This window comes from Cinclus cinclus, chromosome 5 (genome assembly GCF_963662255.1).
Source record: "Cinclus cinclus chromosome 5, bCinCin1.1, whole genome shotgun sequence".
NCBI classification, from domain to species: domain Eukaryota; kingdom Metazoa; phylum Chordata; class Aves; order Passeriformes; family Cinclidae; genus Cinclus; species Cinclus cinclus.
Genome location: NC_085050.1, coordinates 72,720,979 through 72,741,692, shown reverse-complemented (window position 1 = coordinate 72,741,692; position 20,714 = coordinate 72,720,979). Strand labels below are relative to the sequence as shown.

Below are 20,714 nucleotides of genomic sequence, written 5' to 3'. Positions count from 1 at the left end.
TGTTCAGAATAAATTAGTGTGTTAGTGTGTTCAGACCCTGGTCTTTAAGAGCTCCCCCTTTTTCTCTGATGGAATAAGAAGCCTATTCCTGTGAGGGAGAGCTTAGAACACTCTGCTCTTGGAGCAGCATGCCCCAAGGGAGAGAGTGGAACGGAATGGTCTCAGGCCATGTCTTTGCTTGGACTAACAGGTGAATGAGTTATTCTTGTGATCCTGCTCTACTCTCAGGGCTTTGAAGCTCAGCAAAATGGGAATCAGTAAATACTTGGCACATCTATGGTATTATTTATCTTAAAATACGTGTTGCAGCTGTGGGGTGTCACATGGCTGTGCTTTGTGGTGTAAGCCTGTAGCTGGTGTAGTACATCTCCAGAAAGCAGAAAGTTGCCATAACAACTGAATGAAATCAATTAGAGTAATAAGCAATTAAAATCTCATCCTTAGTGTTGCATAAACATAGCTTTTTGCTCATGAATTATTAGTGATCTTGCCTCTAAGACCTGTACCTTCTGGTTCTGATTTGCAATCTCAACCATTTTTGAATTAATGAAGCGTTGAATTTCTCCTTAAAAGAGTGCTGGTGGGGTTTATTTTTTCCATCACAAGTAGGTTCTTCATGGGAGACGTGAACACTGTTAAACATCTGAATGGAGGAAACGTTTGTGATGGGATTTCCAGAGTGCTTGGCACTGGCTTTGTTTCCACTCGGTGAAGTCAAGGAGAAGATTAGCCTGTGCTCTAGGGAAACTTTGTCCTGGGCCTTAGGAAGGCAAAGGCAGCTCCTTCCTCTGTTACACACTTGCTCCTTGACCTTCTGTGCATTCCTGAGCCTCTCGCTTCCTCTGTTCCCCTTGTAGAACAAAGCCAGGAATAGTTCCTTGCTGTAGTGCTTTATTGTTAAGGATAAGTCAGCTCAAGCCAGGGAATGGCAGAGCTGTTGTGGAAAGGTGGGGTGTATGAGGGCCCGTGGGGAAGCAGGGTTTGGAGACTGTTGGCTTTGCAAGGGTGTTGTGTGGCTGGGGGTCAAATGTTTCAAAGGTCAGAGTGTAGTTTTATAATCCAGAGTCTCCAAGGAACTTTGGAAAACATGTCTGCAGTCTAAATAGCGGTCTTGTCGTGTGCAGTGGCTGAGTCAGGGATTTAGGAAGCCTTTAGCATCCAGAGCTCAATTATTAACTCTGGTAGGGAGCAAAAGCACTGGAGGTGATCCCTGGCTTTCTCCTGGCAGGATGACAGAAGCCAAGGCCGGTGGTGTGAGGGCTTGTGCCACAGATAATCTGAAGCTGGGTGTGGTGTCTGTGCCCGCTCTTTGCCAAAGATATTGGCACAGTGCATCCACAGCTTATCTGTGTGGTGGACTTGGGCTTTCTTCAGCTTTTGTTGTTCATTCAGTGTAATCCTGCCACCTCTATCCTGTCTGGGAAATGGGGAAAAGGCCCACACTCAGTGTTGTAAATGCAGTGTGAGCTGTGTGTATCAGCTGAGAAACAGAGCAGGGCTCCCTTGAAGGGATTTGGATTTATTCTGGTCCCAGGATGTGCCCTTGGACTGGTTACCTCCACAGCGTCCAGCTGCCACTGGGATGGCTGTAGGAGCATTCTTAAAAGCTGAGGTTGAGGATTCACCCTTGCACTGTCTGATTCCCTGGTAGTTTTCAGGCTGTTTTCTTTAACACCAAACAGTGATGGGTTCTTCTCTGATCTGTGGGCAGGGACACTGTGGCTCTTAGCGCCTGTGAAAACATGGATTTCTGCTCCAGTGGGAAAAATATATGAGGAAGGCACAGTCATACGATGTTCTGAATGCTTTTCCATAGTTAGCTCAGTGCTGGACAGCTGTTGCAGCTGTAACTAGTGTGTAATTCTCAATATAAAAGATGGGGATGCTTTGGATTTCTGTGGGAAGCAGCTGAAGGCTTGCCTGACTGTCAAATAAAGTCCTATTTGGGCTCTACAAATGTACATTTTAATGGTGTTTTAATGGAAATTTGCAGTACTGCCACACTTGGTGGAGAGAGCCTTTGTGCCCTGGAGAATTCATTGACTGTCCTACTCTTCATAATGGGCTTTGCCCACAGTTGCCATGGAAGCCTTGCCTTCAGCATGCCCTTGGGATTCATCCCTGAACAAAGGGTCCACCTCGAGTCACAGGGCTGCACTCTTCCTGTATAGCTTTGTGTCCTCAGAGGGTGAAAGCCCTGCTGGCTCTGGTCATAAATCCTTTTCTGCTGCACCAAGGTCCAAGCTTTCCTGTTGCTCTTCCTGCAGGTCCTTCCAGGCCCATCTTTGATATGCTGCAGCATGTGGGGCATTTCAGTCTGCACTGGCCATCGCTCGGTATTGCTGCTCTGGGATCACTTCATATCGTTTGGCATCATTTCTTGAGCTAGCAGCAGGGAATAATTTATTTTAATAAGCAGTAGTAGGGGACTTTGTGATCCCTCAACTGATGCCCTGTGTGCCTTGTTACATACAAGGCAAATAAAATGCTTTGTGAAATAGCTTGCTCCTCCTCGGTGGTGTTGGGTCCTCAGCCCTGGAGATCTAAGTCCTTTTTTCAAGTGTCTGACATGAGCACACACTTTTGTGTCCTTCCTCTTGTTCCTGCCTCAAAGCCAACCTCAAGAGGGCTTTGGTTGGAGAAGTGTGTCTGTGCCATGGAAATTTACCCAACTCAGTAAAGCTGCTTTCCCACCAGCTTGGAAAACCCCTCACATCTGCGTGTCAGGCTGGGCCTGGTCATTTGTGAGGCTCACTGTTGTGCTGTCACCTTGGCTGCAGAGCAGGGAAAGAGCTGGATTAGTCCTGTTGTTGTGTCACTCAGGGATACCAGGATTCACTTTTTCTGGAAAAGTTGGGGTAGGAAGCTACACAGGTCAGCTTTTGCCACAGATCTTTCAGCACGTTTGCAATAAATCTTTAGTCTGGACCACATCCAGTGTGTGTTCCAGCTGCTAGTCCACCTTGTGGGATCCTGGAAGCACCTCATCCAGGCTGGCAGGTCAGCTGTCACCTCCACTAGTAACCCAGACCGGGGTCCAGTTGTACAGTTTGCTGTTGGAGCAGGGACTACTCCTTCAACAAGATGCATACAGGTGTGGAATTCCTTGAGCAGTCAGGCTCAAGTAGGACTGCTCAAGTTCCCAGCTGAGGGGATTTTGGGAGGCTGTTTGGATTGCCAGACAGGAGCAGCTTTTTTTCCTCCTGTGTGCAGAGAGGGTGATTTTTTTTTCCCAGTTGCTGCACACCTCCATCTAGCTCTACTTTCTGAAGTCATTAATGAGCTCCAAAATTCACGTCCTGTACATCTTAGGGCTATCCCAGTTGGAAGACGTTGGATATAAAATACCTAAACAACACCTGGGTTTTTGTAAATGTTATCTTGAGCAAGTTCTTCTCCTTACAAGTGAGCCGAGTTGTCCTGCTTTCCTGTGGGCTAAATGAAAATGAAGTCAGAATACTCCTGAGCTTCAGGAAGTCTGAAATGCAAATCTGCACTTGGAGCCTGGGCCAATGTCTTGATTTCCATTTCAGAGGTGGAAATACTCTGCTGTAGATTCAGCCAGGAGTAATTGGCCAGACCTTGTGTCTTAACATAAAGTTTTGAACAGACAGCTAGAAGGCAAGATCAAAAAGTGTGAGATGTAGCATCTGTTTGACCATTTTATCTCTAGTCTCAAGAGTGTTTAGAGTTGACTGGCAGTGCTCGTTGTATGTGCGGGGAGGAGGATCTAGACTGCAGCATGATTTCCAGGGAATGGGGGTTTAGGAGAATCCATTTCCTATGACTTACCAAAGCCAGATAAAGATTCTCTGAGTATAAGATTCTCTCATTTAAGGTCTGAAAATTAGCTATTCCAAACATGTTTAGAAAGGTACCTGAGTGTGGCTCATTTGAACCTCATGATAGCATTTCCATGCCCTCTCGGGGAAAGGCAACCTCCCTGACAAATAAATCATCCAGGACAGTGGTTTGCAAGTGCAGCCTGCAGGGCACTGGAGGCTCGACAAGCCTCTACGTGCAGCCTGTCAGGGCATTTCTCTTAACCCAAGGCATCGTGTTTATCTGGGACATTCATTGCACTCTGGGTGAAGGAGATGTCACCCTGGCAGGCCTGGCAGCCCCCAGATGGATAGGGGGACTGTGAATGGGACTAATCCTGTGGGAGAGCTTTTCCTAGCAGGAACCTGTTACAGCTCCCTTTAGGTGTGAATTAAGGGCAGTTTGAATTTTTTTTCAGTGCCTGATGAGGGTTGCAGTGACTTTCCTGAACTCTATTTCTGGCTGCATCTGTTCTGGGTATCCTGCCCAAAGTGGCTGGAATAGTGGGAAAGCACCTCTTTTGCAGTCCTCTTTATCATGGTTAGAGAAAAATAAGCTCGGAGCTGGATCCGTGTGGAAATGTGAACAACTTGGAAGTCTGTCTGCAGAGCCCCTTCAGCCCTCAGGGCTGTGTAAAATGGGTCACTGAAAGTGTGTAAGCAGAATGAAAGGAAAGGAAAGCCTGTTAATCCTGGGGTTTTTGGCTCCTTGGGCACAAATTTAACGTTCAACGATTTTCTGACTTCAGGGATTGGCATGTGCTAAAAAGCTTTGCTACAAAGAGGGGAGAGAGCAGCAAGGCATAAATGAAAGTGTTTTCCTGTGCCTCTGAAAGCAGCAATGGTTTAGTGATTTTACTAAAACATTTTAGAAGGCAAGGCAGAAGCCTGTAAGAAATTACTCTGAGGGTAAAATGTCAGTAACTTGTCCTCTCGTTAGCTCAACTCATTTCCACCTGCCTCCCATCACCAGGTAGCTGAGGAAGGCAGGGAAAGGAGCTCCTCCTCTTGCTCACCTACTCAGGTGGGAATGCTTTGCAAGGAATTGGGCAGCATGGCCGATGCTGAGCAGCTGAACCCAGGTACAGAGGCTGTCCTTGTAGCTTCTGCTGCTTCCTGCTGCTTGTGGAAGACCCAGGGACCACCAACACCACCACCTTTCTCAGCAGAGAGGCCTGGGAAGCACAGTCTGGCTCCAGAGGTGACAGAGCTCCTGCTACACTGCTCCTCTCACCACTGCTGATACGGTCACACTTGCCCAGCTAAGTACACCCAGTTTTTAAATTATTTTGCTGTAGTTATCTGGTGGCTCCTATTGAATTGCAATAGGAACTAGTTTATTCACAGAAATACTGGCCTCTCCTTGCTTCAGGGGCAAGGAGAAGTCTCTGTTTGCTCAGTGTTTCTCTTGGCCCCATCTTGTCAGGCAGTACTTTGAAGAACACAGGCTGGTTGGTGTCAGTACAACTTCAGTTGAAATTTGCTCTTTGTTAGGTTCTGTGTCAATCACAGTTTTCTAAACTGTTGAAAAGATGGTCTTAAGGGAAGAGTTTGTTTTCTGTAATGAAGTTAGAATGTGTAAAGCAGTTGTTAGCCTGTTGTGAACTTGCAACAGTAGCCTTTTGAGTTTACAGTGTCTTGTTTCTTCTGGTTTGTTTTTTCTGGGGAAAGGTGTAAGATTTTGTGTGCCTGACCAGTCTTGTCATGCTGGAAGTAGAAGCATAATGAGAGACTGAGTGGAGGAAGGAGCAGAGCTTTTTTCATGCAAACTTTCCCATTGTGTTTTTTGGACTAGCCTGTCTTTCTCAGTGAAACAGTGTCTGCAGAACAGAGGTTTAGGGTTCGGGCAGTGTTTTCACTTCCATTTTAAGTCCTTGTAACTTCCTGTGGCTGCCTCATCCCTAGAAGTGTCCAAAGCCAGGTTGGATGGGGCCTGGAGCCACCTGTCTAGTTGAAAGTGTTCCTGCCGATGGCAGGAGGGTGGAACTGGATGATGTTTAAGTCCCTTCCGACACAAACCAGTCTGGGATTCTGTGTGCAAGTGGCTGTAGTGGGCTTCATGTGACCCTGAAAGGCAAGAACTTACCCTGGCTACGTGTGCCTCACAAGAGGTTGGGTTGTTTTGTTTTTGGTTTTTTTGGTTTGTTTTTTTTTTTTTTTCTGTAGGTGTGGCAGAAAAGTGGGCTTGAGGCTGGGCCGGAGGGTGACTAACCTTAGGAGAGGCTGGGGAGGGAAGCTGTGAGTGTACTGCTATTTATGCAAACACCCTGATAGCTTGAGCACTTCAGAAAAGAGTGTAGTAACTGAGGAATTAACAGCAGGAAATATCAGCTGGGCAGGGCAAATAGCTGTGGCATTGTTACCTCTGAGGAGGAGGGACTGTGATGGCTCGGGGGCAGACACAGAGGTGTGATTGGATGTGCACCTTCACCTGCATTGCTCTGGTTTGAGGGAGGGGAGGTGGGCAGGGCTGAGATGTGTCAGGAGGAGCCTGGCGTGGAAGTGGTGCCGGGCCAGCGGTGGGCAGCACGTCTGCCTCCCCCTCGGAACTCAGGTGTGTCACCTTGGAACTGCATGACAGCTGGGACTGGGTCACCTCCTGCACATCATCACACGTCTGTGGCATCAAGGCAGCATGCGGCAGCCTTCCTTCCTCTCCTTGCCTGGAGCAGTGCAGGCATGGTCCTGGGGCTCATACAGCTGGAGTAGCAAGAATATCTCAATGGCATTTAGCACCCTGACCTTTAAACGCTTCCACAGGCTGAGCCAACAGCACAGACGACGCTCTGGGTGAGGCAAGGCTCGATGGAAATGTGCTGTGAATCACACTCCTGTATTGCTCTTGGTCTCTCATTCCCGGGCATGTGAATTCGGGACAGATAAACATCGTTCATCGTTTCCTTCCACATGACGAATTCAGCTGGGGAGTGCCCGTTGCAGTTGCCTCCAAAGGCTGGATGAGTGTTGAAGCAGAGGGATGGACTTAAAGTGTTGGTTTACGACTGCTGTCATTTCCCAAATATGAAAATGCCCAGCTTTTGAAGATGTTTGGCTTGGAAATGCATTTTATCCACATTGCCTGCAAAGCTCTGTGCTCCCTGGGGAGCAGCTGAATGCCCTTCAGTCCCATGGCATGGCTTTCCCAATATCATTCCCCTCTAGCTGGTGTGAAAACCAGTTGTAGCAGACAGGAAAATCCAGGCTCAGGGTGGCCTGGACATAACTGTCAGGCTGGTTCTATCTGCTGTTCTCCAGGGTTGAATGCTTCCTGGGAGGCAGCTTGCATGAACACTGGGGAAAATGCTACCCCTTTCCATCCTTCATCTTTCCTCTCTGGATGCTGCAGGCTGGCACCTGTGTGTTGGGCTAAGCATGTCCATGGGGTACAAAACTGCCTTCCAAGTAAAACCCTGGGAGAAATTAGCAAAGATGTTTGCCCTGCGCTCCCCTAAGCTTGGATCCTAATGTTGCTCCTCATTGGGGTTCAGTAAAGAGATCCCAGCTGTGTGCTCTGCCAGGATTTGGCCATGAATAGGGTGGGATCACGCACTCCAGTGATAGAAGCCTGTGTTCTGCTTGTCCAGCTGCTCCCAGTGGGAAGCCCCAGCCGTTGTGTTTCTGGACCTGTGTAACACTGAACAGCTTCCATCTCTTCCCAGGTGTGCAGCTGAACAGTCTCAGGCTCCTGTCTCAGCTTAGGTATGCTTAACCTCCCAGCTTTCCAGCTGGGGCAGGGCCCACATGCTGGAAAAGCATGGCACATCAGCCTGCATCTTCATCTTCATGCCTCTGGCAAAACTCTAGGCATGCCAGGAGCACATCTGTGGCGTTGGGAAAGCAGCAGTGGTGTAGGCTCCATCCAGTCCCCCAGCTATGCAGGAGGAAGAAGGCAGCTCTGTGTCCTCCTGAACGCTGAGGGTGATCCCTGCAGCAATCTTCCTCAAGGTCCCTTTACATTGCTGCAGGGTCTGCGGGGTCTAACTTGCCTTTCTGGATTTGCAGGATGCCTCCATGCCTCTCCCTGCCCAAAAACCTCCCCTAAACTCTGCTTGGCTGCAGAACATCAAGACAAGCCAGTTCTGCTGCTGCTCTTGCCTGGGAGTTGAGCAAAGAGCCAACCTCTGTGTTTTGGGAGAGGAGGAAGCCCTTCTTTGATTTCAGTTCTTGCCTCCTCTGTCCTTCTGGTCTGAGTTCTGGTGGTTCAGAAATGCTTCTGAAAGCTGCCTTTGAGAGCAAAAAGAAGGCCTCTCTGGGATGAGAGCAGGCACGTGTAGCACCTACGGAGATGTTGATTGCTTTTTTTCTGTACAGTCAATTAGCTTGGATCGTGATCCTCTCTGCCTGGCATCCGAATGCTTGGGCAGATGCAGTTTTTTCCTTGCTGGTCTGCTCTCCGTGGCAGTGGTGTCTGCTGCTCTCTAGTGGTCCCATCTGTGAGCCTGCGTGCACAGCAAAATGAGAACCTTTGTGGTGCTTTTTTATACATATGTATGTATGCATATATATGTTTTAAATTTATTTTTACACGGCTTCCTCCTGCCACGGCAAGTCTAAACTTTGTACCTCCTCAGTGCCGGCATTAGAGCTACCCACGTTCCCCCAGCCTCAACCTGGAGGCAGGAGGAAAGTCCCTCATTTTGTTGTTGGGAAACATCTTTTCAAGTGCCCTCCTTGTACTCCACATAGCCAGAACTCCCAGGTGAAATGTTCTCTGCTGGCTGCCCCAAACACCACGGGAATGTGGGGCATGGAAGGGAGGGGTGGTGCCCAAACAGCTTCAGGAATGTTCTGTGTCTAACCCAGGGCTGTGCCCTGTGTCAGATGTGAGTCTTTAGGCCTTGCTGGTTTTCAAGGTGTGTGTAGTGAGTGACAGGAAAGATAAAAGCTGAGCAAAGATCAAAGCGGGTTTCATGGTTTTTATGGCTTTGTGCTTCTTGGTTTCACTTTCATGTGTCTCCCAGAGCCTTTCTTCTCTCCCTGTGCACTACCCTTTCATCTCCCTCCCCATTTCCACCTGGCAGGATGGAGTTTGGTGACCTCCCAGCCTGGGCCACCACTTGAGTGCTCCACTCACCTTTCTCCCCCCCCCCCCCCCCCCCCCGCCCCCCCCCAAAATCTGGGCAATGTTGGATTATTTTAGCCCAAGGCAACTCCTTTCAGTATCAATTCTTTCAGCTGCTGAGACGTATATCCTTGGCAGAAGTTGGGCTGGAGTTTCTCTGTCTCTTCTGGGAGCATCTCCGAGTGTGAGTGCTGATTCAGGGCTGCTGGTTCCAAGAGAAAAGCCCACAAGGGGCTTTCCAAAGGGAGGGCTGCTCATTTCACTGGTATTGCAGCTTCCTTCTCAGTGGAGACCTGGATTTCCCCTCCTTGCCATGTGCATTTCTAGTTGCTGCTGGAGGACAGTTGCTCTTGGCTTGTTTGGAGTTTTTTTCCTCATACAAAAATCTCTACTCCTGTGGGTGAAATGTGGGGAGAGTATTTTCCCCAAGGGAATAGAAGTGGGGATATGCGTGGCAAGAAGAGGAGGGGCCTCAAATATTAAGTGGACATTAATGAAAATAATAACTCTGGGTGTAAGCCCAAGGTGCATGGTTGAGTTTGGTTCCATTCCTGGTGTGTTTTTACCCTTGTGTGTGGTTGAGGAGAAGCCCTGTTTCCCGTGGGTGACCTACTGTCTTCTGACTTAACCAGTAGAAAATGGGTCAGGGCCATGTTAAGCTCTACCAGAAATAATAGTTCTGGGTTATTCTGCAAGTCATGTGGATACAACTAAATTATGGACTCAACTAGAATGGAAGCCACGAATAATTGGAAAAATATAAAATACTTAACCAGACTCTAACCCAACTTGTAGCTGCGTTTATCAAGATGTCAGACTTGAAGGAGACTTTGCCATAGCACTCCTAGAGATCTTGATGCCAGGACTATTGCCAAGTGTTTGCCCGAATGTGCTGCCCAAACAGGAACAACTCAGCTCCAGCAATTGCAGCCTTTGAGTTCAGCAGAAACTTCCCAGCTGGCGAAGCATGGGCTGGATGTAGCTGGAGGAGCTTGCAGGAGCATGTTTTGGTTTTGTGAGTAGTCCTGGAGTGCTTCTTCAGTAGCCCCAGAAGGAAGCGCTCAAAGCCAGAGACCTTCCTCCCGGCCCGTGGGGATGTGTAGAACGCCAGGTTGACACAAGGGCAGCCAGGTACAGCTCACTTGTAACACCCCCAGCTGCTGTTCCTGCCACAGGATGAAGGCTTCCCTCCTCATCCCCTTGCTCCATGGGGTTGAGCCGTCAGTGTCACACGATGCAAATGGCCAACGGCGCCCGCGGCACCTGCGGCGTCTAGACCGGTTCCTGTGCCCGCATGCAAATGTGTGGGCAGCGAGCCGGGGCACGTGGCCCCAGTGACACTTGGTGGGAAAGCCCTCGGCTCCCCTTCCTGCCCCCTGTGCTCCACACCAGGCAGAAGTGCCTTGAGGAATAACGCTGCTCCTCTGCTCGGCCTTGGGTTCATTTCGGAGTAACTCGGCCTGGAGAGCTGCGGAGCAGCGAGGGGGTGCCGGGCTGTTCTCCACGGGGACGGCTGTTCTAGCAGCGGGGACGAGCTGGCACAGGGGTCTGGGGCTTTTCTCCTGAGCTTGCTCGCTGCTGTTTGCATCTCTGGGGTGGCCAGGACTTCCCAGAAACTGTCCCCTCTGTGGGGCCGCGCAGTGGCGATGTCTGCTGCTGCTGTCCTTTCAGCAGAAAGCTGCTCCACAGAGATCCTACAGCTCCAGATGGACTGGGGAGGCAGCAGTCTTGGATTTCAGGTCTTAGAAGTCTTCTTTAATTTATCTTCTTTCTTCCCGTCTTTCTCCATCTTCCTTATCCAATCCATTTTGAAGCTCCCTCTTACCGTATTCCCTTTCTTAGCTCTCAGCCCACCAGATACTTCTAAAGATGCTAGAGCTGTTTTGTCACCTGCTTGCAGACATATGACACCACTCTGCTCTCTCAAAAAATGGGCCAAACACACCTTTTTGTCCCCTTGCATCACCAGCAAGCCATACATCTTCACTTGAAGGCAGCAAGTAACAGTGAGCTCGATGTCTTGTTCACCCAACCTAAATTTGGACTGATTTCGTTAGGCTTTGGCTAATTCTGGTGCTCTCACGTTGATGCTGAAATATGTGTGGGTTTCAGGTTTCTCGGGTTTTAGCAGGAGGCATCTTTATCTTTGAAGCAGGTGATGGACCACAAACCACAGTGGTGAACATTCACTGCAGTTGGGGTTTTTTGGGGGATAATTAAAAAAAAAAAAAACAACCCACAGGTTTGGGTTTTTTTTTTTCACTCCTGCAAGGAGAGCTGAGTGAGTTGCAGGCAAAGGAGGGGTAAGCTGAAAAATCACTTCTCGACACAGAGAGTTACTGGTTTCAGTGTGGCTGAGAAGTTTGTTTGCTGGAGGAGTTTGTGATGTAGCCTCTTGTGAATCCTGCCTGAAGGGCTGGAGAGCCGCATCTCCTTGGCTTTGTTGTCAAGTGTTGGGTTTCTGCCCATCCTGGTAAACATAGGAAAGGTTTTCCATGTGGCCTTTGGGTGCTGTTGGCACCACTTCTTTTGGAGGTCTCTGATGTAGGTACCGTGGGAAGGATTAAGAAGTATTAGATGTGTAAAAAAATACTACAGAAATGCAGTAAAAAATAGGTAAAAATGACTAAAATCTAAGTCTTGCCTGCACAGGGGCAGATGCTGCAGGAAACGGAGAAGGTGTGAGGGTGCTTTGTGTTTGAGATGATACCGGGCTGGATCAGGCCGCACATCCCTTCATGAGGGCTACTCTTCCGAATTCCTGGCATCCAGGAAGCCGTCAGCTTAAATCCAGTCACGGGTCACATCCTCACCCCGCTTCTCCCTTTGCAGAATTACCACTCCTTGTGCAGAAATATTGGCCACGGCTGTGACTCTTCCTTCTGAGAAACCACCCCGGTGTTCCTCAGTTACACGTCACTCATCCATCACAGCGCCGTGGCATTCACAGGCCCTCTCAAAATCCATCCAGCTGATGCCTCTGTAGCTCCTGCTTCTTCCCAGAGCAGGCAGGAGGTGGACGCCTGCCCTGTGGTTACCAGTCAGGGGCGTGATCTGGCTCATCTTGGTCTGTCCATTGTGTGTGTCCAGGGATGGTTTTCTTCTTGTACCAATGTCATTAAGCACTGCCAGGAGTGCTGTTGGGTTTCTCCAGTCCTGGAAGAGCAGCAGCTGAATGCTCCATCTCCCTCTTTTCCATTGTGCAGCTCTGGGGAAAGCTGCTTTCACTGTTCTTGTTTTTCCCCAGCTGTGAAAAGAAGGATCATTTTGTAATCAGAAAGTTTTTGCGATGTCTTTGATGTCTCCATAGCAGTTTCCATAGGTGACTGGTCGTCTCTCTGATAATTGCTGCCTTTCCCACCATTTTTTTTGCAAAAAAACTCCTGCCAAAGCCCAGCAAAACCAGTCCTTGGTTGTGTTCCTTCTAATAACTCTCTGCCAGAAAATCGAAAATTCTAAAAGGAGTTTTAAGGCCCAGTTTTAAGGCCATCTCATCTTCCTCTGCCGTGACAGCAAAGCACCCATTTTTTCTGTAGGGCTTTAGGAATAGCTCGTGGAAAATCCTGGCCTCTCTGTGACCCTGGTGTACAGGGAGTTAAACTCCCCAGTCACCTCTTAAACAAGCGCTTCACAAGACTTTTGGACCTATCTCAGGGGGAAAAAACCCCAAGATTTTCAAAGAGATATATAGCTTGACTTGGAGTGGAAGACTTTTTTTTTTTTTTTTAATTTACCATTTTGTTGCTATATAAAATGCTGATGTGATTTGAAAGCTCCAAATTACAACATTATCACACAACCACATCTCTTTTCTTCTGCCCTCTTCCTTCCTCCTCACCTCACCACATATCCCCTTCCCCTTTTGCTTCCCGACTGGTGACTTTGCCGAATTTATTCAGGGCAGAGCCCCCGTCCCACCACCATCCGTGGGCACAGGGTGCTCCTGTGGCTGTCCTGGGTGAGTTACTTGCCCAGCCAAGTGTCAAACTTGAAAGGTTTGAGTGGAAACATAGAGTATGATGGTTTTTCCACAGCAGGGTGTGAGGTATTTTAGCTGATGAGAGAGGCAGCAAAAATAGCGTGGGGAAAATATAGCCCCAAGAAATAAATATGTAAATATCTGAGTATGCTAAAAACCCCCCCTGCTTAGTCAGGGGTTTGTGCTCTGCTTTCGTTCTGGGCTTTTTTTTTTGTGGCTGAGGGGTAAATGCTCAAGGCAGTGGAGGGTGTTGTGGGTACAAACCCGACAGAAACAAGGGGTGGGGGAGATGTGTGGGGAACCCAAATGTTGTACTCGGTCCCAATGGCTGGTTTTAATTAATAATATTGAACACTGAACTTCTGGGCTGGCTCTGGGGAGCATCTGAGAAATGACATCACCTCTCTGAGGGCTCTGCTGGCCCAGGCTGTGACTGCTGAGGTGTGAATGCTGTGCCTTTGTTGGGGCGTGACCCTCCCTGATAAATAGGGCTGTTCGTGGTCCCGCAGAGCATCTTCGGGGCTGAGCCTTCCCCGAGGATGGGAGCCCCTCTGCTCCCATGGCTGCTGCTGCTGCTGCTGCTGTGCCACTCTGCCCATGCAGGTGAGCTCCAGGTGGCTTTGCTGGCATCGTCCTGCACCCAGAGCAATTGGGGAGCTTGGGATCCTCCTGCCTGTTTAGCTGAGGGCTTGTCTTGTTGCCCGGGAAAAAGACCACCATCCTTCACAGGGGTCTGGTTCTGCTTGTGGGAGCGATGTGGGAGCAGGGAACTGAGGTAGAGGTTCAGGTGGCAGCTTCTCACTGTGGTCCCTGTAGTGTGGTCCGTCAAACTTCCTTGGGCTCCTGGAGTTGTTGCATCCCTATCAGTGCTGTCTGTGCCTGGAAGTTGCCTCCATCTCTCTCTCTCTCTCTCTCTCTCTCTCTCTCTCTCTCTCTCTCTCTCTCTCTCTCTCTCTCTCTCTCTCTCTCTCTCAGCCATCCTGGAGGTGAATGGGAACCTGAGCTGTAGGTGTGCCAAGACAACCTCGGAATACATCAGTCCCAAGAAATATGAGAGCATTGAGATAAGGCCTGTGGGCAGCACCTGCAGGCGCACGGAGATCATGTAAGTGCCGCGGGCTCTCTGCTGCCACCATCCCGCTTCTCTGCCGCCTTGCTGGAAACCAGACCTTTCCAAAAACGCAACCAGCTTGCTTGCTGAAAAACATCAGGTGCAGAAATGCAGGTCCCCAGGGCCTAAAGGAATCTCTGCAGCAGGGGAAAGCGTGATTTCCTCGAGCTGGAGCAGGGGGTGTTTGCAGCCTGGTGGAAGCACTTCCTCAGAGTCTTGAGGCAGTGTGAGCCATGACAATTATCCCAGATTTTTATAGCTGCTTGGTGCTGATATGTTTGTAAGTCTCCAAAAAAAAATTGTCTTTGAGCAGTGTTCTGGGCTTCAAGTCTCTGCTCCACCTAGGAATGTGTTGTGCCTTGCTTGTTCCCAGCTATGCCGTGGCTTCTTGTGTCTTTGGAAGCTTTCTGCAGTCACTGGTGCTGTGGGCGAAAGCTTAGTCTACCCCATCAGCTCTGGCTGCTTGAATCCCTGCCTTTGGAGGGGACATGAATGCTCAGGAGCTCTCCTTGCCTTTCAGAATTAAATTAAGAAGCTCAGGGAAGGTGTGTGTGAGTCCCGAAGCCCCTTGGGTAAAGAAGCTGCTGAAGCGCATCGCCAGCACGTAAGTTGTTGGATAGCAGCTCGTTTGGCTCAGGTGTCCCTGGACAGCATCCCAGCACATCTGTGGTTCTGGGAAGCTCTCGTGGACCCAGGAGCTCTTGGAGATCCTGCTGCTGTCCAGAGCAATGAGGGGCAACATTGCTGTGCAAAGCAGTGTTCAGCCCAACACGCCCCACCCACGGGTCATGTCGCCCCCGGCTTATGCAAAATGCTGCCCTTCCAAAGCAGTTTGGGGGAAAAAATGTGAGGGGAGCAGTGGCAGGAGCAGGGTTTGCTCGTGGCAGGTGCAGCTGTGTGTTGATGCTGTGCTGGGAAAGCTGCCCTTGGTTGTGCCTGTGCTGGGTTTGTGGCCATCCTGGCGAGCAATGCCCGCCCCGGGGAAATGGCAGTGACTTCCTTGGCTGGGGCAGGAGCTTCCTCTCCCAGACCTGCTCTTCTCTGTGTTCACACGTTTCTCCTCCTTCTGCTTTTTGCAGGAAGAAAAAATAAGTTTCCTGCTAAGGAAGTTGGTGCCCAGAGCCCTGAGGCAGGCTGGCGGATGATGCCCGGGTGTGCAGACCTGGCTGCTCCTCATTTTGCCCTCTCTTCTTCCCCTTCCCGAAAGCTCCACGTCTGGCTCTGGTGGCAGTGGCTGTGGGGAGAGTGGCTCAATGCTGGGCCCAGCCCCATGGCAGGTTTGTGGGGGGGGGGGTTCTTCCCTGCTCTTGGTCCCTGGATTGGCGTGAATAGGAATCCTTCATTTATTTAGTTGTCTGTGGACTGCGAAGCTGTTCCCTGGCAGGGGCTGCTCTTGCTTCTTTAGGGATGACTTTGTGACTTTTTCCATGTAAAGTGCTTGTGACAGTGTGTGTGTCTGAGGGCTGTGTTTACAGCATGGCACGTCCTGTTCTGGAAGCTCAAGTCCAATAAAATTTGGGTTTTTCTTTCTGTTGTATTTTCCCTGGTTCTCTTACCTTTGAAGCCATGTATGGCATAGAATCATAGGACATCTTGGATTAGAAGTGACCTCAAATCCCGTCTAGTCTGGGTGAGATCCCTCTGCCGTGGGCAAGGAACCTTCCACAATCCCAGGTTGTTTCGAGCTCTGTCCAGTCTGGGTTTGGACACCTCCAGGGATTCAGGGACAGCCACAGCTTCTCTGGGCAGCCTGTGCCAGGGCGTTAGAAAACAGTCTAGACCAGCAAGGAGATGTGTCGGCAATGGGTGTGAGGTCACTTGGCAGAGTTTTGGGGTAAAAAAATCAAAAGCAAGCATTGCCAGGTTCCATGCTGGGCCGTGCCTTGCAGGGGGACAACGTGGTTGTAGGAGAAATGATTAATATCTGATCATGCAGGACAGAAAAGCACCACAGAAAAACCTCGGGGCTCGTGGGGCTATGTGTGTTAAGAACCAAGCTGGAGGAAACTACAAAGAGAGGAAGGGGAAAGCAAAGCTGGTTTCGGGAAGCCAGGCCCCCTGCCAAGCCCCAAACCACGTTTTATCGGCAACGTTGCAAAACTCAGCGAGCGCCGTCAGCAGGGAGAGGGGTCGGGCAAAACCACGGCGACCCCGGGGCCTCCCGTGCTGCCTCACTTCTCCTATTTCCCAGCTCAAATAGAGGGATGCTGCGGGGCCGGGGCTGGGTCGGCATGGCTGTGTGGGCAGCCCTTGTGCTGGGGCTGCTGCTGCTGTCCCACCAGCCTGGTGACACAGGTGAGGCTTTCCGCATTTGGGGTGGCTGATCCTGGCGCGCTGTGGAAGGAGGTGCGCTCCCCAGGGAGGGTTTTGGGGGCGGCAGTGGGTTTCGGGGCAATGTATGAGCCATGGCCGTGTGCCCCTCCAGCAATCCTGGAAGCTAACGGCAACCTGAGCTGCCGCTGCCTGAAGAGCACCCGAGCCTTCATCCCACCGGCCAAGTACAGCAGCGTCGAGGTGCTGCCCGCGGGGAGCAGCTGCCGGCGCCCCGAGGTGGTGTAAGTGGCTCCCGGGGGTCCACGCCCTCTGCTCCGCCCGTCTATCCTGCATCCCTTCGGTTCCCTGCTCATTCTCGCTGGGACGAGGGTGGGAGGCTCAGCTGTCTGCAGGAGGGGAAGTGGCGTTGCTGAAAAGCTGGTGTTTTGTAGGATTAAGCTGAAGAGCCGGAAGACGGTCTGCGTGGATCCTGACACCCTTTGGGTGAAGAAACTCTTGGAGCATCTCCCTCACTTGTAAGCTCCCCTTTCCCCTTGGGCGCCAGGGGCATCCCGTGGGAACCCCTCCTCACACGTTCCTCCCCCTTCTGCTTTTGGCAGGAGGAAGAAGAAGGCTCCCCGCTGAGGAAGCTGCTGCCAGAGGCATGGCCAGATGTGCTGGGCCCAAAACTGCCTTCCTTCCCCATCCTGCTGCTGCCTTACCTGAGTCCAGAGGGCTGCATGCTGCTGCCTGAACTTCTTTCAATGCCTTGCAACCCTTAAAAATGCCCATCCCTGTTTCCAGTCTCTCCCACCCCATAGCCATACGCTGGGTGTCTCTTTTGTGCACGACCCAGCAGGCCCAATAAAGGTGGCAGCCCTCTGTCACTGCCGCTTGCCTCCCTTCATGTGGCACGCTGGGTGCTTGTGGTGGGTGGCATGGGGGGCACCAGCCTTTGGCCAAAACCGTGGCAGGTTTGAGGAGGCGGCCGTGGCTTTTTCCGATTATTTTTTTTGATGGGGGCCGCGTGCAGCGGGGGGAAGCAATGGCAAGGAAGTTGAGGCGTGGGACTGCCCCTTTTCCTCCCCCCTCCGGCGCTTCCCAGCCCCAAAGGGGCGTTGTGAAATCCCCCTCGGGGCGAGGGGCTGGCTATAAAACAGGCCTGGCACAGCTGGGGTGGGCAGCGAGGATGCGGCTGCCGCCGGCAGCGATGGGCCTGCTCGTGCTGCTGCTCCTGAGCAGCTCGGTGCCTGGGGGCGGTGAGTGGCTTGGGTGTCTGTCCATCCATGTCCCCCTCAAAATGACTGGACAGTGGCATTGGGTGTCCCAGGTGGGGCTGAGCCTGGGTTCTACTAAGCTTTCTGATTTGTTTCTTGCCTGTCTTTGAGCTTGTCTTCTAAACCCTGCGGCTGAGCTGGAGGGAGGTACTGGAAGGGGGGGAGGGGGGATTTGCCTCGTGGGTTTAAGCTGCTTCTCTTTGAGACCCCCACAAAAATTAAGGGCTATGTTGATTTTATGTTGGCTAAAATTTCCAGCCCTGCAGCTAAATCCCTTCCATATAGAGGAAAAGGAGCTTTGAGCAGCAGGTATTAGCACTGCTGCAAACCCCTTTAAGAGCAGCCCGCGGGTTTCAGGGATGGGATGGGATAGTGGGGAGGGGGATGTTCCCATATGCCTCCCCCACGGGGCGGCCCAGACCTGGTGTGGGCTGCCCTGGGGCACAGGTCTGTCGCTGGAGAGCCTGTTGACCAACATGAGGTGCAAGTGCATCAAATCCACTGCGCACGTCATCAACCTGGGGCTGATCCTCACCATCGACGTTACCCCGCCCGGCATTCACTGCAGGAGGAAGGAGGTCATGTAAGTGGAAAGCCTGGAAAGCAATCCCTGCAAATTGCTCCTTTGTGCACTGGTGCAAAAGTATGTACACGGGGAAGCTCACACATGTTAGGGTGACTCTTGTTTCCCAATTTCAAGGGGGTTCCTCCCTGCGTGGCTCAGGGTGCTTAGGTCAAGGCCCCAGAATTTCATGTCTCTGTTGCCCAGGATTCCTATCAGTGCCCAGGGAGCAGAGGACTTGTCTCTGTGGGTTAGGAAAGCTTTGGGGAAGGGACATGCGTGGGGCTGAGGGGTGTCATGGCCTTGCAGCCTCACCCTGAAGAAGAACAGGCGGGTGTGCGTGACCCCCGAGGCTCCCTGGATCCAGCTGCTCATCCACAAGCTGACGCAGAGGTAGGTGATGCCCAGCGACTGGAAAACCCCCTGGCATCCCCAGTGCCTTGGCAGGCCCGTCCCTTCCCCCTGACCCGCCCGGTTTCCTCTCTTTGCTCCCACAAAATCTGCAGGAACGGCCCCAAGAAAATGCTGCCGCGGCCACGGCGGGAAGCACCGTGCTGCCCTTGGAGACCCCCCATCCCGTCCCTCCCACTGTCCATATCCAGGGAGTCCACGGGCATGAATTCCTCGTGGGACAGCAGTGACACAGCCTGATACACGCTGGGTTAGGTGGCACCACGCTGGTGTTTGCTCTGCTCCCTGGGTTTTGGCGGGGGCAGGAGCCTTTCCCTGCTTCCCCCAGCTAAGGCTTTCCCCTCAGGCACCTGCTGTTTCTGTTTTGGGTGCCTGCGCTGTTCCCCCGCGCCCATGCTGGGTGCCACCAATAAAAGGATGACTGTGCTTCCCCCTTCTGTGGCTGTGGCAGCTCTTACTGCCTGGATTTGTGTAAAAATTGGAATTTGTGGGGTGGGGAGTTAGGCTGGACTGTGGCACCGAGAAGCATTTGGCTGCTTCCACTCTGCACTGCCTTTCCTCTGCTCCAGGATTTGGTGCCTTTTTCTGACAGCTCCTGGCAGGAGCAGGTAATTGCAGGAGTTGGATAGGGTCTGCTGCTGGCTCTTGGTTGTGGAAACACACAAGTGGGAAACTTCCCAGTCACTGGCTGAGGCTTTCTGTGGAGTCTTGTTTTCAGGGGATGGGGATCCCAGCCTGGCACAGCAATGTGCCTTGGCCACATGGACTGAGGTGACACAGGTGTGACATGTGACCCTGTGCAGGATTATCCCCATTTACAATCTGGCTTGGCCATTCTGGGAAGAAGGTGTTTAAGGTCTGTAGGAAACGAATTTGTGTTGCCCACCCATCCCCAGTGGATACCAAGAATGTGTCCCTAGGCAGTGGCAAGCTGGGTAACGCCCACCCACTTTCTGTATCCCCCTCCTTCCTGCCCTGTGGTCCTCAGGAGCCCCATCGGGGGCAGGAATGGTTGCAAAAGGGCTGTTTGTTAACTCCAGAAGGACGTGCGAGTACACAGGTGGGAAGAAACTGGTGGATGTTTATTCCTATCCGTTGTGGCTGAGCAATATCCCATCTCCACAGTGAGCGAATTTAAAAAAAAATAATTAAAGGGATGTAGCAGTTCAGGGGTTTGATGACCTCCCTTTGCCCAGCTGCCCGAAGGTCCAGGGCAAGCAGTGTGTACTCATCTCAGAGCCTGGTACACTCTCAGATGTAAAGCAAAGCTGCTATTCCCACGAAGCAGGGTGTAAATCCCCCTAAAACTGCACTGTAAGCATGCCCAGGAGTGACACTGCAGCTGCCCCTGCTCCACGTGCACTTCCATCTTTTCGGGGACGGGACCTCCCAGCTGCGAAGGCAACACACAAGAAAGAAATGTGACTTGAAAAATCCCTGAGCTCTCAAAGTACCCACTACAGGATGGTGTGGGAGCCTCCACAGAGGATGGATGAAGCCCAGCACTGGGATCACTCTCACCTTCACCATTCCCAGAGGGAGAGGTGTGCCATACCTGGATCTAGAGGTTTATAATCTCCACCTAAAATTGTTTGTAATTAAAGTGAGTTCTTGGCTGATGCTTGGCAGAGAGGATTAAGATATGAGTGGTTCCCACCAGGTTCTTTTGGGATCTGTGTTACCTTGGAACACCAAAGGGGGAGGGAGCATGCGTGACCAAACTTGTGTAAAGGTCGGTCTCCTTGTAGTGAAAGAAAGAAGTCAAAATATTCAGCTACAGTACAAAATATTCAGTACAAAATTCTCTTTTATATATATATAAATATGTACATGTGTGTATATATGTGTGTATATATATACACACACAAAACCCCGTATCGGACGGATTCACCAGGCTGAGTTTAAAAAAGTTGCTTGTAGAAGGGTGTTGTTTTTTGTTTTCTCTGCTGGCTTTAGGCAGTGCTGTCCCTTGGGAGTGGACACCAGGCACTGAGCTTTGGGAAGCAAACCGAGGCAGTGAGAAGCAGGGAAGGGCTTGGAGCCTTTTTTCCAGGTACTGCCTGCAACATGCTGGGAACTGAGGCTGGGAAGAAAAGCACCATCCCCTCCCTGCTCCTGCTGGGGTGGGAAAACCAGGAGGAAAACAGGAGGGAGCCGTACAGGAGAGAGAGGCAGGTAAACATGTGAATTGACTGAAACGTAAACAAGACTGGTTTTTTTTTTTTTTTTGTGCAATGT

General features: G+C 51.1%; 3 protein-coding genes across 3 annotated transcripts; all 3 read left to right on the top strand.

The window, feature by feature from the left end:
- The first annotated feature begins 13,401 nt into the window (after window positions 1–13,401).
- Window positions 13,402–15,138, top strand: LOC134044709 (interleukin-8-like). The gene is made up of 4 exons (XM_062494048.1): window positions 13,402–13,465; window positions 13,838–13,967; window positions 14,494–14,577; window positions 15,053–15,138. Exons 1-4 carry the CDS (start codon window positions 13,402–13,404, stop codon window positions 15,063–15,065), a joined length of 291 nt encoding a protein of 96 aa, XP_062350032.1. The 3' UTR covers window positions 15,066–15,138.
- A 1,037-nt stretch (window positions 15,139–16,175) lies between these two features.
- LOC134044708 (C-X-C motif chemokine 13-like) lies at window positions 16,176–17,024 on the top strand. Its single transcript, XM_062494047.1, has 4 exons — window positions 16,176–16,268; window positions 16,399–16,528; window positions 16,679–16,762; window positions 16,847–17,024. The coding sequence occupies exons 1-4, from the start codon at window positions 16,178–16,180 to the stop codon at window positions 16,869–16,871; spliced, it is 330 nt and encodes a 109-aa protein (XP_062350031.1). The 5' UTR covers window positions 16,176–16,177; the 3' UTR covers window positions 16,872–17,024.
- A 391-nt stretch (window positions 17,025–17,415) lies between these two features.
- Window positions 17,416–18,787, top strand: LOC134044707 (interleukin-8-like). Its single transcript, XM_062494046.1, has 4 exons — window positions 17,416–17,485; window positions 17,951–18,086; window positions 18,375–18,458; window positions 18,572–18,787. Exons 1-4 carry the CDS (start codon window positions 17,416–17,418, stop codon window positions 18,714–18,716), a joined length of 435 nt encoding a protein of 144 aa, XP_062350030.1. The 3' UTR covers window positions 18,717–18,787.
- The last annotated feature ends 1,927 nt before the right edge of the window (window positions 18,788–20,714 follow it).

What these genes read in the sequence shown, in the direction of transcription:
- LOC134044709 (XM_062494048.1), top strand. Translation starts at nt 13,402, where the DNA reads ATGGGAGCCCCTCTGCTCCCATGGCTGCTGCTGCTGCTGCTGCTGTGC. An exon ending in GTGCCACTCTGCCCATGCAG is followed by an intron (nt 13,466 to 13,837) that starts GTGAGCTCCAGG and finishes TCTCTCTCTCAG; the next exon opens with CCATCCTGGAGGTGAATGGG. An exon ending in TGCAGGCGCACGGAGATCAT is followed by an intron (nt 13,968 to 14,493) that starts GTAAGTGCCGCG and finishes CTTGCCTTTCAG; the next exon opens with AATTAAATTAAGAAGCTCAG.
- LOC134044708 (XM_062494047.1), top strand. Translation starts at nt 16,178, where the DNA reads ATGCTGCGGGGCCGGGGCTGGGTCGGCATGGCTGTGTGGGCAGCCCTT. An exon ending in CCACCAGCCTGGTGACACAG is followed by an intron (nt 16,269 to 16,398) that starts GTGAGGCTTTCC and finishes GTGCCCCTCCAG; the next exon opens with CAATCCTGGAAGCTAACGGC. An exon ending in TTGGAGCATCTCCCTCACTT is followed by an intron (nt 16,763 to 16,846) that starts GTAAGCTCCCCT and finishes TGCTTTTGGCAG; the next exon opens with GAGGAAGAAGAAGGCTCCCC.
- LOC134044707 (XM_062494046.1), top strand. Translation starts at nt 17,416, where the DNA reads ATGCGGCTGCCGCCGGCAGCGATGGGCCTGCTCGTGCTGCTGCTCCTG. An exon ending in CAGCTCGGTGCCTGGGGGCG is followed by an intron (nt 17,486 to 17,950) that starts GTGAGTGGCTTG and finishes CCTGGGGCACAG; the next exon opens with GTCTGTCGCTGGAGAGCCTG. An exon ending in TGCAGGAGGAAGGAGGTCAT is followed by an intron (nt 18,087 to 18,374) that starts GTAAGTGGAAAG and finishes ATGGCCTTGCAG; the next exon opens with CCTCACCCTGAAGAAGAACA.